Source organism: Budorcas taxicolor, chromosome 5 (assembly GCF_023091745.1).
Source record: "Budorcas taxicolor isolate Tak-1 chromosome 5, Takin1.1, whole genome shotgun sequence".
NCBI lineage: Eukaryota > Metazoa > Chordata > Mammalia > Artiodactyla > Bovidae > Budorcas > Budorcas taxicolor.
Window position 1 is genome coordinate 134,957,698 of NC_068914.1, and position 16,925 is coordinate 134,974,622.

General features: G+C 39.8%; 1 protein-coding gene across 1 annotated transcript in view; it reads right to left on the bottom strand.

Moving 5' to 3' along the window:
• PIK3C2G (phosphatidylinositol-4-phosphate 3-kinase catalytic subunit type 2 gamma) overlaps nucleotides 1–16,925 on the bottom strand; it is a 444,386-nt gene that overhangs the window by 38,180 nt on the left and 389,281 nt on the right. The window contains exon 30 of the mRNA XM_052640675.1: nucleotides 1,284–1,378. Coding sequence (XP_052496635.1) covers nucleotides 1,284–1,378 — 95 coding nt within the window. The remainder of the gene's footprint in view (nucleotides 1–1,283; nucleotides 1,379–16,925) is intronic.

Genomic DNA, 16,925 nt, shown 5'->3' on the forward strand with positions numbered 1-16,925 from the left:
AACAGAAGTCCATTTAGACAAACCAAGGTTTTTCCAGTAGTCATGTAGGGATGTGAGAGTTGGATAATAAAGAAAGCTGAGTGCCAAAGAATTGATGCTTTTGAACTGTGGTGTTGGAGAAAACTCTTGAGAGTCCCTTGAACTGCAAGGAGATCTAACCAGTCAATCCTAAAGGAAGTCAGTCCTGAATATTCATTGGAAGGATTGTTGCTAAATCTCCAATCCTTTGGCCACTTGATGCGAAGAACTGACTCACTGGAAAAGCCCCTGGTGCTGGGAAAGACTGAAGGCAGGAGGAGAAGGGGATGACAGAGGGTGAGATGGTTGGATGGCATCACCGACTCAATGGACATGAATTTGAGCAAGCTCTGGGAGTTGGCGATGGACCGGGAAGATTGGCGTGCTGCAGTCCATGGGGTTGCAAAGAGCCGGGCATGACTGAGAGACTAACTGTGACACAGAAGGCTCCTCTCTTAATGACATGATCCAATTGCCATCTTTGGAGAAGGAAATGGCAACCCACTCCAGTATTCTTGCCTGGAGAATCCCGTGGACAGAGGAGCCTGGTGGGCTGCTGTCTATGGGGTTGTACAGTTGGATACGACTGAAGCGACTTAGCAGCAGCAATTGCCATCCTGGTCTCTCTGACTTGACCCATCTTCGGGGAGTAATGGGGTATAATAGAGCAGTTTTTGGTTTTCCTTAGAGGCTAACTACCATTCTTGGTTCTGGGGATGCAAAGATGGGGGGTCTTTGTTATTGGAAAAATTATCACTTTTTGAGGAAGAAAAACATCTTTGAGCAATTATATCAGAATATGATAAGTGTTCAAAGTACTAAATGGAAATCTGTGAGAAAATTACTTCTCTGGCTTCACAGAGAAGGTGTTGGCACTGTTCAAAGAGATGAGTCAGCCTTCCATGAAGGTTAGCTTGATGAGACAATCATAAACTGTTGGGACGTAGCTTTTTTTTTTTTTTCTTTCTTTTGGTTCTCAATACTCTAGCTATGCTGGACTTGACTTGTTCTGATAGTTCACTTTGAATAAAGTCTGACTTTCATTCTAGGACTTTACCTGTGAAATATGTTATAGCCTTTCCAGCAAGGATCACCATTATACTGTACACTGAACGTACTGAATACTGTAATTGGCTCATTGTTCCTCACTGATACCTGGTGGCTGGCCCCATCCCTCTCACAAGTGTTGACATTAATTGCCTAAAGGAAGAAAGTGATTTCTAAATGTAGGTATACATGTTTCTTATTAGGTCAGAGAAACTTACGATGTTTTTCATGTGCTTCACAAGTATGGTCAGCTTCGCGTCTTTGTAGGATATGACTAACTGCACTTTAGGCTTCTTGTCAGCAAACTTCTCACCTGATGAGAGAGTAGAATTTCAGTGAGTTAAATTGGAAGTGGCTGATCATGGGATGGGGGCTTCCCAGGTGGCTCAGTGGTAACGAATCCGCCTGCTTACGCAGGAGACGCAGGTTTGATCCCTGGGTGGGGAAGATCTTCTGGAAGAGGAAATGGGAACCCACTCCAGTATTCTTGCCTGGGAAATCTCATGTACAGAAGAGCCTGATGATCTACAGTCCACGGGGCTGCAAAGAGTTGGACGTGACTGAGCATGACCACGTGATACGCTGAACATTCAAAGACTGAAACTAAAATATACTCCATATATTTACCTCATCTCTTCCTTTCCAGTTCCACGGCACCTAGTTCAGATGCATATGGATCTTTTGCCCAAATTGCTAGAACACTCTCTTTCCCATCCCCAGAACCCAAATGTAACCCATATTGTACACAATTACCAGTATAATCTTCCTAGGGCAATTTTTATAAAATTACCCTTTCAATCAAAGTACTGTTCATAGCTTTCCATTGCTTATGAAAAAAATTCTGAATTTCTTGGCTTCATATTATTGCTTCTTATTGAATCTGTGTTTGTTTTATTTCCCATTAATATTATTTCATACTGCAGTCCATATGCTCAGTTCTACAGACATGCTCTGCTATTTCCTTCCAGACATCGCTCATATTATTCCCTCTATTTGAAATGATCTCTTTCCACTATTTCTGGCTGTTGAATTTTTACCTTTCTACAAAGCCAAATTAAAATGCAAAATAGTTTCTGTGGTCACCTCCCTCTGAACTTCACTAGCACAGCCCTTAATTATCACTTATTATTTATATCTTAATTATTACCTTACCTGTCTCAATTTGCTTAGTGAATTACAATCTCCCTTAAGGCTTACTTTTTTCCCTCTTTCCCCAAAGGATATGTAAATCAGTGCTTGCTCCATAATGTTGCACTAAACGTCTATTTAATGACAAAAGTAAACCTCAATTTTCTTTTCAAGTTATATAATAGCATTCCAACATTAAAATGAAGGCTTTAGTTTTTTAATTAAAAATTTCTGGTTTATAACCCAAGGATTAAACATAATTCACAGTTTTCTAATATTTCCCTTGGTAATCACTGGTTGTATGTTCTCTGAGGGAATTCAGAGAGAAGAAATTTATTAATAATAAGAAATTTGGCAATGTCTTGTTGTGGGCTCATTGGGGTCTAGGTTATTTTCTGATAGTCAATCTTAGCTCTCTAGCCCTAGCATTTGAATATTAAAGCTGAGTGGTATGTTTCCTCTCCCAAAGTCTTTTACATGTTTATTAGAATTGCTTACACATTGTAAAGAGGTAATATTAATTATTAATAGTTTTCATGTTAATGTGGATTATTGACATTGCAATAATTAAAATTGACATTGAGTGTTTCTTACCACGAAAATGATAATTATGTAGATAAATAAAGAATTCTTCCTAAGAATATCTTGATTACAGTGATAGAGTGATACTGTGAGTCTGAGATACTATGAGGTAATTCTGACTGTATTACCTAGGTAAACTGCATTTCATAATTAAAAAATGTAGTTGAACTTTTGGTATGAGGACACTAAAAATGCTGATACTTTCTGATGAACAGTGAACATTATTTTTGAATTAAAGAGTGAAAGGATTATTAGACACATTAATTAGAAACTTAATGTGTTGAATTAGAGGAGCATTAATTCAAAGATAGGAGATTAGCATAAATTTATGGATGAGTGTCTAAATGATAACCATACAACTGTTACTTGAATTGACAAGAGGATCAGTTCGGTTCAGTTCAGTTGCTCAGTCATGTCCAACTTTGCAACCCCATGGACTGCAGCATGCCAGGTTTCCCTGTCCATCACCAACTCCTGGAATGTACTCAAATTTATGTCCATCGAGTTGGTGATGCCATCCAACCATTTCGTGCAAGATTAGTAACTAGAGTATCCATTGAAACAGATCAGAGTTTAGAACCCACCGGAAATGCCAGCCACTAGGGAAGTCACCAACTCAACAGACATGAGTTTGAGCAAACCCAAGAAGATAGTGAAGGACGGGGAAGCCTGGCGTGCAGTAGTCCATGGGGCTGCAGAGTGAGATACGACTTAGTGACTAAACTGCAACACAGGAAGTCTTTGTAGTCAATGTAATAATAGTAGAGGTGCTTAGTATTTCTAGAATTCTTGTCATATGCCAACGTTGGGCTCAGAGTTTTACATACATAGCTCACTAAATCCTCACAGCAAATCTATAAAGTTTGTGTTTACTTCCATTTTACACATGAGGAAATTGAAGTGTTTGGTCCAAGCTTATGCAAACAATTAATGGTACCAGGTCAAATGATCTCTACAGCCTGTTTTTGAATATCACGTGGTAAAGGGTAGATGAAGAGTCTGTAACCTAAGGGGAAAGACTTTAAATGAAGAGCCCAGAGAGGGAGGTGTTTTTTTTGTTTTTTGTTTTTGTTTTTTGACTACAGGGCATAAGAGATCTTAATTCCCCTACCAGGGATGGAACTTGGGCCCCTGGCATTGGAAGCTCAGAGTCCTAACCACTGGACCATCAGGAATCCTGAGGGAAACTTGAGAATAGCTTCAGATGGACAAGAAGATGCTAGAGCATTTTGATTTTTCTGCTTCAAGTTATTCTGGGGGAATCTCATCATGCTTAATCTAACCATTTATAGTAACCCCAAGAACTGTTAAAATAATGTTGATCCAAAGAATGACCATGTTGAAATGCTTGAATGCATGCCATACAGCAGATAATACAGGGCTTGTTATGCATAATGTGTCCATTAATGTTAAAAAGTGGCATTTCAAAATTTAACTTCCTTTCAGCTGATAATATATTCATATGATTCAAAAGTGAAAATGCATTTTCAAAGAACACAGTAAAAAGTCTTCCTCACATTCCTAATACCTATCCAGCCACTTCTCCAATTATTATTTTATTAGTTTTGCTAATATTCCTCCAGAGGGACACATATTCTTCCAGAATTTCTCCATTTAAGTAAATATGAATAAGCATTTTTATTCTTCCCCCTTTTCCTCAAAAAGAATAGCATCTTTACTATTCTGCACAACCGTCTTGGAGATATTTTCATATCAATAATACAAAGCTTCTTTACTTTTAAATATACTTTCAGAATATTCCATCATGAGGAAATACCATAATTTATTTAACAATTTACCCACTGATGGGCAAGTTGGTTGTTTCCAATGCTTTCCAGCTGTTACAAACCATGCTGCATTAAATAGCTTTGTATGTGTATCATTTTGTACCCCTGTACAAGTGTTAAAGGATAAATTTCAACAGCAGAATTTTGGGGTCAACGGGTATTGGCATTTGTAATTTTGGTAAATATTGCCAAACTGCCTTCCATGAAGGTTGTACCAATTTGCATTACCACCAACAGTGTATGAGTGCTTGCTGATTCATAACCAAGCTTGTCAATTAAATTTTTGAATTTTTGCTGATCTGATGAGTTAAAACAGGATCAGTGTAGCTGTAATTTGCATTTTTCTTATGAGTGACATTGAGGATTCTTTCATTTGGTTAAGAGCCACTTGCATTTTGTTTTTGTTTTCTGAAGGTTTGGATTTATTTATTTACTTATTATTATATTCTTTACACTGTTTTATATTTGGTCATTTTTTTAAAACCAATTCATAGGAGATGGTAACATGTTAAATACTTGCAAATATTTCACCCATTTTGTCACTTAACTTCACTTTTTTGAACTTTGCTACAATGTTTTATATCATGCAGAATTGTTATGGCTTCTGAATTTATTGTTCAGTTGCTCAGTTGTGTCTGACTCTTTTTGACCTCATGGACTGCAGCACACTAGGATTCCTGCCCTTCACCATCTTCCGGAGCTTGCTCAAATCATGTCCATTGAGTTGGTGATGCCATCCAACCATCTCATCCTCTATCATCCCCTTCTCCTCCTGCCTTCAATCTTTCCTCACATCAGGATCTTTTCCAATGAGTCGGCTCTTTGTATCAAAGTAATGGAGCTTCAGCTTCAGCGTCAGTCCTTCCAATGAATATTCAGAATTGATTTCCTTCAGGATTGTCTGGTTGGATCTCCATGCAGTCCAAGGGACTTTCATGAATCTTCTCCAACAGCACAGTTCTAAAGCACTGATTCATTGGTGCTCAGCTGTCATAATTATAGTAGCTCATCCCAAGATTAAAAAGAATTTTTCCATGTTTTCTTTGTCATATATATGATTTCATTATTTACATTTAAAGTCTTTCATTCACTTGGTATTTATCCTGGCATATAGTATGAAGTATACTATGCCAACATTCTTTGTTTTCTCTTACTGGTTTGGGCACCTATTAAATTCCTGAATATATTTGACTCTATTTATGGACATTCTATTATGTTTTACTTGCTCCTCTACTTATGTACTGATGTCACACCATTTTAATTATTGAGACTTTGTAATGTGTTTTTATATCAGATAAGGCAAACTCACCTCTTTGTTTTGCTGTTTTCCTGATTTTTCTTTGTTTATTTTTGTTTATAAGCTATAGAATTAGCTCATGTTGTTAAAAATAAATCTGGAGATCAATCAAGAGGGTGGGGTAAAGGGATGTAGGGCTTACCTCCCCTCAAGAACATATCAGAAAATACATCTAAATATGGAATAAATTTCACTAGAAATTGGCAGAAGGACTCCTATACAATCAAGGCTATAAGAAAGATATACATGTAATCAGGTAGGAAGTAAAGAAAAGAGATTGAGTTGGGATCTTTGCTCCTGGGAGAGACTCAGAGGAAAAGGGAGAATTAATTGTCAGACACCTGCCCTGGGGAGTGAGCAGTGAGAGCTATGGATTGGGAACCCCAGTCCTGGAAGAAGCGCCCCCTTGGCTGGCTGGGGGACCATTGGAACTAACAGGGGAGCTGTGAGAAGCCTGGATTCTGCTCCTGAGGAGCACATGCACACTGGCTTGCCCCCAGGACGGGCAGAAGGAGGTGGTCAAGTCACTGCTTGGTTTCCCACAGCCACCTTGGTGCATGTCCCAGACCCAGTCGAATGAATATTCCAGCCCCATTCACTCTTTACATCACCATGTGGTGTTGGATCTAAGGCGGCTACTACTGAGCAGAAGACATAACTCAGGGATCCAGAGACTACCCAGACCCAGGGCAAGTCTGGTGGGGTGGCAGTGGTCATGGCTGGTGCCTTCTCAAGCTGTGCATCAGAAGCAGCCCAGAGCTCTGAGAGCAGCCCTTGCACCCCAGCTCACACCCCAGTACATGCTGAGTGTCCATGTGGGGCCCTGCCTGCCCTGTGGTGTGCCTCCACAGTGCAAAGGAGTTTGGTGGAGGCTGGGGGGCAGTGACTGACTGTGAAGGATGAGGAATACTTGGACCTCAGGCTGCAACTGAGCTAAGGGACACACTTGCAGGTGCGTGCACAGGCAGTGCGGCGCAGAAAGCTTGGACCTCTGCTATGGCTGACACAAGCTGGTAGTTGCATGGGCCTGCTTGCTTCAACAGTCGCCAACACTGGGGCATAGGTTCCAGTGTGAGGGTAGGGGAAAATCTACACTTAAAGGCACCTGTGGTTTTTCCTTGGTGGTTAAATGGTAAAGAATCCACCTGCTAATACAGCAGACATGGGTTTGATCTCTGATCCAGGAAGATCCCACATGCCTCAGAGCAACTAAGCCTGTGCACCACAACTACTGAGCCTGTGTGCTGCAACTACTGAGGCCCTTGCACCCTAAAACCTGTGCTCCACAAGAGAAGCCACTGCAAAGAGAAGCCCACCTACCGCAACAAGAGTAACCCTGCTTGCCATGCCTAGAGAAAAGCCTGAGCAACAAGGAAGACCCAGCAAAGCCAAAAATAAATAAATAAGTAAAACCATTTTAAAAAGGAACTTGCCATTTTTTAGCACTTAACTCCAGCTCCAGCCCTTCCATTTCCAGTTTTACTCCCTACCAAGGGGATAGCTGTCATCACACCCTGACTAAGATGTGATTTGCACCCATGTCAAATCCAGCTCTCCCATTAAATCACTGAGTGTGTGCAGTCTGAATAGGGATGTTCCCACGTAAGAACACCCCTTCAAGACTGCAACAGGCAACTGTTTCACACTAAATTCATGGAGTAAGAGAAAGTTAAGCAAAATGAAAAGACAGAAGAAATGCTCTCAGTTGAAAGAGCAAGAGAAAACCCTTGAAAAAGCAGATAATGAAACAGAAATAAAGAATTCAAAGCACTGGCAGTCAAAATGTTAACTGAATTAGGGTAAAGAATAGATGAACACAGTGAAAAATTTACAAAGAACTAGAAAATATAAAAAAGACTCAATCAGAAATGAAGAATTCAATAGCCTAAATAAAAAAAACACACTAGAAGGAATGAATAGCAGATTGATACAGAAGAAAGCATGAGTGATCAATGAAACCAAGAGTTAGTTTTTTGAAAAGATAAAATTGATAAACATTTATCCAGGCTCACCAAGAAGAAAAGATAGGACCCAAATAAAATAAGAACTGAAAGAGGAGATACCATAGAGATACATACTGATACCATAGAGATATAAAAAAAAAAAAAAATCATAAAATACTACCATGAGTCAGAGGCCAATTAATTGGATAACCTAAAAGAAATGGACAGATTTCTAGAAACATACAGTATGTCAAGATTGAGTCAAGAAAAATAGATAATTTGAACAAACCAATCACCAGTGGTGAAACTGCATTTGTAATTTAAAAACTCCCAGCAAACGAAAGTCCAAGACTGGATGACTACACAGGGGAATTTTACAAAACATATAAAGAAGGACTAATGCCTATCCTTCTCAAACTATTCCAAAAAATTGAAGAGGACAGAAACTCCCAAGTTTATTCTATTAGGCCACCCTGATACCAAAACCGGACAAAGGCACTACAATAAAGGAAAATTATAGGCCAATTTCTTTGATGACTATATATGTAAAAATCCTTAATAACATACTAGAAAAGTGATTCAACAATATACAAAAAGGATCATACACCATGATCAAGTTGGTTTTATTCTAGGGACACAAGGATGGTTCAATTTGACAAATCCATCGATGTGATATACTACGTTAACAAAAGGAAGGATAATAATTACATGAGCATCTTAATAGATGCAGAAAAAACATTTCACAAAATGCAACATTTATTCATGATGAAAACTGTCATCAAAGTGAATACACAGGGAATATATCTTCATGCTCAGTTGTGTCTGACTCTTTGCAACCTCACAGACTGTAGCCCGCCAGTCTCCTCTGTCCATGGGATTTCCCAGACAAGAATACTGGAGTGGATTGCCATTTCCTCCTCCAGGGGATCTTCCCAACCCAGGAATTGAACCCTCTCTTGCATCTCCTGCATTGGCAGATGGATTCTTTACCAAATGCACCACCTGGGAAGCCCACATATCTTCTTGGACATAATAAAATTCATTTAGGACATGCTGACAACTAATATCATATTCAATAGTGAAAAGCTTTTTATACATTTACATAAAATATAAAAATATATTCTTATATACTTTTACCTTTATCCATTTTTTCTCTTTGTCTTCCTTTGGTTTGTTTTTTGGCTTTTATTCTAATTATTCCAATTTCCCTCTGAGTACTGCTTTATCTTTCTCTTGTAGTTTTCTGAGATGTGGTTTTTCATTATTGCTATTCTTTGTAAGTTTTGTAATTTTGATATGTAAGCCCTCTGACCCAAAAGTTGTTCAAGAGAACTTAATTTTTTAAACCTTCAAACTTAAGTATCTTTTAGGTTTATGAACTTTTCCATGGGTGTCTCACTGTATTGTCTCATGATCAGGGAATATGTCTTAGGTGATTTCTACTTTTGAGGATTTATTGAAATTAATTTCCTTTGTGACTTAATATATAATCTATTTTCATGAGTATTCTATGAGCTCTTGAAGATATATTCTCTATTTTCAGAATAAGAGTTTGATATAAATTACAGTTTGCCTCATTAATGTTACTATTTAGTTTTTCTATGTATAGCTTATTTTTTTCTACTCAATCTTTCTAAAATCAAGAGAAATAAATTAGAATATCCTATTACTGGTTTGTTTTTGTGTATTTCTCCTTGTACCATAATTTTATACATGTTGCAGCAGTTGCTTATATCTTTATTCATAATTGTACTTGTTATAGTCTAAAGTTCTATTCCTGTTTGATTCAAGTCTTCTGGGACTAAATCGCATTTGCTTTTAGATATGATTGTGACTTTTGATTTCCATGTTCTTGCATTGCCTAATATGCGTGTGCTCAGTTGCTCAGTCGTGTCCAATTCTTTGGTGACTCCATGGACTACAGCCCACCACGCTCCTCAGTCCATGGAATTTTCCAGGCAAGAAGACTGGAGTGGGTTGACATTTCCTACTCAGGGAATCTTCCTCACCCAGGGACTGAACCCATGTTTACTTCGTCTCCTGTAGTGGCAGGAGGCTTCTTTACAAATAGCCCGTGCCGCCGCTGCACTCACTGGCTGGCCCGGTGCGGGCACCGGGCTCCCGCCACAGGAGAGGCCCACTAGGGCCGCAGCCACCACTTCGGCCAGCGGGAGGCCCCTGCTCTATCGGGCGATGAATTGTCACTACGAAGCGCTGGGGGTGTGGCGCCACGCCAGCGAGAAGGAGCTCAAGAAGGCCTATCGGAAGCTGGCTCAGAAATGGCACCCGGAAAAAAATCTGGATAATGTCGCAGAAGCAGCCGAACAATTTAAACTAATCCAAGCGGCGTATGATGTGTTGAGTGACCCTCAGGAAGGAGCGTGGTACGATAATCATAGAGAAGCTCTGGTGAAAGGTGGACATGATGGAGTGTATCAAGATGACAGCTTAGATTTGCTTCACTATTTCACTGTGACCTGCTACTCTGGTTATGACGATGATGAAAAGGGCTTTTATATGGTGTACTGTAATGACTTTGACATGATTGCAAAGGAAGAACTAGAATCTGCTTTAGAAGAGGACATGGAAGACTTCCCAACTTTTGGAGACTCCCAGAGTGACTATGATATGGCAGTCCACCATTCTATGCTTACCCGCAGAGTTTCTGCACTCAGAATTTTTCTTGGAAAAAATATAATACACAGCAGGCTTCAAACGGCTGCGAGAAACAAGGCATGGAAAAAGAAAACAAAAGAAAAAGCGAGGAAAAGTGAGGAAAGAAGAAGGAAAGAAAATGAACTTGTCCATCAGCAGATTGCTTTCATCCAAAAAAGGGATAGAAGAGTGCAGGCTCATTGAAAGCTTGTGGAAGAAGAAAATGCAGAGAAGGCGAGGAAAGCCGAGGCGATGAGGCGGCAGCAGAAGCTGAAACAGGCCAAACTGGCAGAGCAGTACAGACAGCAGAGCTGGATGGCAGTGGCTGACTCGGAGAAGGAGCTCAGGGAGATGGACGCGCAGTATGAAAAGCAATTTGGAGATGGATCAGGTGAAGATTAAACGGAAGAACCGGAGGAGCTCAGAGACGGACAGGACGGTAAGGACAGCGACGAGGCCCACGACGCAAGACTTTCAAGACCGAAAAGGCTCTGAGGAATCATGAAAAATCAAAGAAGCGTTGGGAAATGGCTGCCTTGTTAAAACAATAGTTGGAGGAGGAGGAGGAAGCAAATTTTTCAGGACTTCAAACTGGTGAAAACAGGCTGAATGCGAATTCCGAGGAAGAAATGGAGGAGGCGCCAAAACAAAAGCTTTCTAAAAAACAGAAGAAAAAGAAACAGAAACCAGCACAGAACTGTGATGATACTTTCAATGAAAATGGAACTGGAGAAGGAGTAAACGTTGACCCGGAAGATACTAACCTAAAGAAAACAGTACCAAAGAATTGGAAGATAGTCTCCAAGAAAATGTTGGGGTCACAGACACTGTGGAACTGTGCTATGACCCAAAAACTGAGGCTAGAACTGTTTCCAAACCCAAAGGAAAGAAAGCCAAAGATACTAAAAAGTCTGTCAGAGTACCTGCTGAACCACAGACAATGAGTGATGTGCTTATCAGCTGTACAACCTGCCACAGTGAATTTCCATCCAGGAATAAACTTTTTGATCATCTAAAGGCCACCAGTCATGCAAGAGCACCTTCATCCTTAACATCTTTAAACAGTGTAACAAATAGTCAAAACAAAAAAGAGAAACTTAAAAATGGATAGAAATTCTGCCAATGCTTTTTCCTTTCAATTGTCTCTAGATTTTTAAGCCAAAAACTGAAATGAAATCATCTAAAGAGTTAAAATTTCAGTGATCTGCAATTTATTGCATTGTGGAAGATTACTTTTTATCTTGTAAAAACATTTTTTAAAAAAATATATATTTTTAAACATGTCATTAGTGACTGAATTCTACTTTTGCCATCTGAAATTGACTTGAATGTCTCAAAACAGGTAAATATTGCGAAGTATGCATTCTTGACTCTGTTGGCTCACATGGATGGAAATGTAAAAGGAGAATTAAATTATTTTAACACATTAAAAAAGAAATATAACTTTTAACTGATTTTTAAAGAAAGTGTTTCACAAAGTAATTTGCTTTATGTACTTATGATATTTATAGAAGTTTTAATTTTTGTTCTAGTGGCTATTTTATTTAATATTCTTAGGCTTTTATTTATTTTGACAATACTTCTTTCCTAATAGAAGCAAAGATAAAACTAGTGTGATGATCTTTCTCATCTACTTTGATCTACCGCCCAATTATATTCAATGTTGTGATCTTTCTCAGTGTTTTTCTAACACTAATATTACGTACGCTAAGATTTTTTATTGCTTGATTTGTTACACTTTAAGTGATATCTTTTGACACAGAGCTATTAGACATGAGGTATTAGAGAAAGTCATTTCTCATCTATTTTTCATCTTTTCCTTCCAATATCATCCACAAGCAACAGTCAAAAATAATCTTCTAATTACATGAGATTATATGAGATGCTATAGAAAAGTGTATATTTTAAAGCTTTCCAACCCCATGGACTGTAGGTGGCCAAGCTCCTCTGTACATGGGATTCTCCAGACAAGAATACTGAAGTAGGTTGCCATTCCCTTCTGCAGGGGATCAAACCCAGGTCTCCCATACTGTAGGCAGATTCTTGACTGGCTGAACCACCTTCTCATCAGGGAAGTCTATCTAAAATAATCTTCTAATTAAAAATTTAAATAAAAAAATAAAATAAAAATAAAAACATGAGATTATATGATATATTGTAGCAAAATGTATACTTTAAAGTATTCAGTGGAAAATTTCAAAAACAGTATAAGTATTTACAAACAATCCTAGCTATCCCTTCACCTCTTGTCCTCCCATATCAATAAAATTTAAATTCAAAACTTGGGTAACATGGACTTCCCCAGTGGCTTCAGTTCAGTTCAGTCGCTCAGTCGTGTCCGACTCTTTGCGACTCCATGAATCGCAGCACGCCAGGCCTCCCTGTCAATCACCATCTCCCGGAGTTCACTCAGACTCACGTCCATTGAGTCAGTGATGCCATCCAGCCATCTCATCCTCTGTCGTCCCTCCTCCTCCTGCCCCAAGTCCCTCCCAGCATCAGAGTCTTTTCCAATGAGTCAACTCTTCGCATAAGGTGGCCAAAGTACTGGAGCTTCAGCTTTGGCATCATTCCTTCCAAAGTAATCCCAGGGCTGATCTCCTTCAGAATGGACTGGTTGGACCTCCTTGCAGTCCAAGGGACTCTCAAGAGTCTTCTCCAACACCACAGTTCAAACGCATCAATTCTTCGGCGGTCAGCCTTCTTCACAGTCCAACTCTCACATCCATACATGACCACAGGAAAAACCATAGCCTTGACTAGATGGACCTTAGTCCGCAAAGTAATGTCTCTACTTTTGAATATACTATCTAGGTTGGTCATAACTTTTCTTCCAAGGAATAAGCATCTTTTAATTTCATGGCTGCAGTCACCATCTGCAGTGATTTTGGAGCCCCCCTAAAATAAAGTCTGACACTGTTTCCATTGTTTTCCCATCTATTTCCTATGAAGTGATGGGACCAGATGCCATGATCTTCGTTTTCTGAATGTTGAGCTTTAAGCCAACTTTTTCACTCTCCTCTTTCACTTTCATCAAGAGGCTTTTTAGTCCCTCTTCACTTTCTGCCATAAGGGTGGTGTCATCTGCATATCTGAGGTGGTTGATATTTCTCCCAGCAATCTTGATTCCAGCTTGTGTTTCTTCCAGTCCAGCATTTCTCATGATGTACTCTGCATAGAAGTTAAATAACCAGGGTGACAATATACAGCCTTGACATACTCCTTTTCCTATTTGGAACCAGTCTGTTGTTTCATGTCCAGTTCTAACTGTTGCTTCCTGACCTGCATACAGATTTCTCAAGAGGCAGGTTAGGTGGTCTGGTATTCCCCTTTCTTTCAGAATTTTCCACAGTTTATTGTGATCCACACAGTCAAAGGCTTTGGCATAGTCAATAAAGCAGAAATAGATGTTTTTCTGGAACTATCTTGCTTTTTCCATGATTCAGTGGATGTTGGCCATTTGATCTCTGGTTCCTCTGCCTTTTCTAAAAACAGCTTGAACATCAGGGAGTTCACAGTTCACGTATTGCTGAAGCCTGGCTTGGAGAATTTTGAGCATTACTTTACTAGCATGTGAGATGAGTGCAATTGTGTGGTAGTTTGAGCATTCTTTGGCATTGCCTTTCTTTGGGATTGGAATGAAAACTGACCCTTTCCAGTCCTGTGGCCACTGCTGAGTTTTCCAAATTTGCTGGCATATTGAGTGCAGCACTTTCTCAGCATCATCTTTCAGGATTTGAAATAGCTCAACTGGAATTCCGTCACCTTCACCAGCTTTGTTCATAGTGATGCTTTCTAAGGCCCACTTGACTTCACATTCCAGGATGTCTGGCTCTAGACGAGTGATCACACCGTCATGATTATCTGGTTTGTGAAGATCTCTTTTTGTACAGTTCTTCCGTGTAGTCTTGCCACCTCTTCTTAATATCTTCTGCTTCTGTTAGGTCCAGACCTTTGTGTCCCTTATCGAGCCCATCTTTGCATGAAATGTTCCCTTGGTATCTCTAATTTTCTTGAAGAGATCTCTAGTCTTTCCCATTCTGTTGTTTTCCTCTATTTCTTTGCATTGATTGCTGAAGAAGGCTTTCTTATCTCTTCTTGCTATTCTTTGGAACTCTGCATTCAGATGCTTATATCTTTCCTTTTCGCCTCTCTTCTTTTCACAGCCATTTGTAAGGCCTCCCCAGACAGCCATTTTGCTTTTTTGCATTTCTTTCCCATGGGGATGGTCTTGATCCCTGTCTCCTGTACAATGTCACGAACCTCAGTCCATAGTTCATCAGGCACTCTATCTATCAGATCTAGACCCTTAAATCTATTTCTCACTTCCACTGTATAATCATGAGGGATTTGATTTAGGTCATACCTAAATGGTCTAGCGGTTTTCCCTACTTTCTTCAGTTTAAGTCTGAATTTGGTAATAAGGAGTTCATGATATGAGTCACAGTCAGCTCCCGGTCTTGTTTTTGTTGACTGTATAGAGCTTCTCCATCTTTGGCTGCAAAGAATATAATCAATCTGATTTCGGTGTTGACCATCTGGTGATGTCCATGTGTAGAGTCTTCTCTTGTGTTGTTGGAAGAGGGTGTTTGCTATGACCAGTGCATTTTCTTGGCAAAACTCTGTTAGTCTTTGCCCTGCTTCATTCTGCATTCCAAGGCCAAATTTGCCTGTTACTACAGGTGTTTCTTGACTTCCTACTTTTGCATTCCAGTCCCGTATAATGAAAAGGACATTTTTTTTGGGTGTTAGTTCTAAAAGGTCCTATAGTTGTTCATAAAGCCATTCAACTTCAGTTTCTTCAGTGTTACTGGTTGGGACATAGACTTGGATAACTGTGATATTGAATGGTTTGCCTTGGAGACGAACAGAGATCATTCTGTTGTTTTTGAGATTGCATCTGAGTACTACATTTCGAACTCTTTTGTTGACCATGATGGCTACTCCATTTCTTCTGAGGGATTCCTGCCCGCAGTAGTAGATGTAATGGTCATCTGAGTTAAATTCACCCATTCCAGTCCATTTTAGTTCTCTGATTCCTAAAATGTCGACGTTCACCCTTGCCATCTCTTGTTTGACCACTTCCAATTTGCCTAGCAACCCGAGGAGTGGTGGCTGCACAGCACAGGAGGGCCTAGAGGAGCTATCCCATGTTGAAGGTCAGGAATGGTGGCGGTAAGGAGATACCCTCATCCAAGATAAGGAGCAGCAGGTGTGCTTTGCTGGAACAGCTGTGAAGAGATACCCCACGCCAAGGTAAGAGAAACCCAAGTAAGATCGTAAGTGTTGCAAGAGGGCATCAGAAGGCAGACACACTGAAACCATACTCACAGAAAACTAATCAATCTAATCACACTAGGACCACAGCCTTGTTAACTCAGTGAAACCAAGCCATGCTCGAGGGGCAACCCAAGACGGGTGGGTCATGGTGGAGAGGTCTGACAGAATGTGGTCCACTGGAGAAGGGAATGGCAAGCCACTTCAGTATTCTTGCCTTGAGAACCCCATGAATAGTATTAAAAGGCAAAATGATAGGATACCAAAAGAGGAACTCCCCGGGTTATTAGGTGCCCAATATGCTACTGAAGATCAGTGGAGAAATAACTCCAGAAAGAATGTAGGGATGGAGCCAAAGCAAAAACAATACCCCAGTGGCTTAGTGGTAAAGAATCCACCTGCCAATGGTGTAGACTTGGGTTTGATACCCGGGTTGAGAAGATCTCCTGGAATAGGAAATGGCAAACCACTCCAGTATTCCTGCCTGGGAAATCCCACGGACTGAGGAGCCTGGCGGCTACAGTCCAGGGAGGTCACAAAAAGTCGGCCATGACTGAGTGACTAAGCACACTTGCATGGGTAACATACTTCAACCTATAGATAATTGGTGTGGGCTTTGCCAGAACAAGCAGCTACAACATTAACCAGAGAGACCTTGCCATAGAGACTGTGTGGCTTCCTTTTAAATTAACATCTCAAAGGGAAAGTAGTGACGTAAGGTAATGATTGAAAGTTTCTCTTTGTAATCATTTATAATTATCAATGACATCTAAAGATGCTCATTATTTCATCCTCTTAACTCTGGCAACTGTTGTCTTTGATCATGTTCTAGTCCATTACCTACATTATTATTTCTGCATTGTGACAAAAATCTGTCTTCTGTGTATCAGAGCTGTGTACTGGTGGAAGGTGGATAATTTTTATTTTTGTAGAAGTATTACTTGGCATGGTGGCTGTATTAATTTGTGGGGAATACACAGAGTCTGTCATTAGAGAATTAAAGAATATACAAGATAAAATTCAGCAACTTTCTGGTTAGTGCCTTGGTTAAGTCTGGTGCCTATAATATTAAACATGATAATTTACAGATTTTTTTTTCCCCCCTGGTGATACTTCAGGAGAAATCTAGTGGTTGGGAACCTTTAAATTCCTTGTGCTGGGATTTTTCCACATAAAATGGTGAGTGCGAGA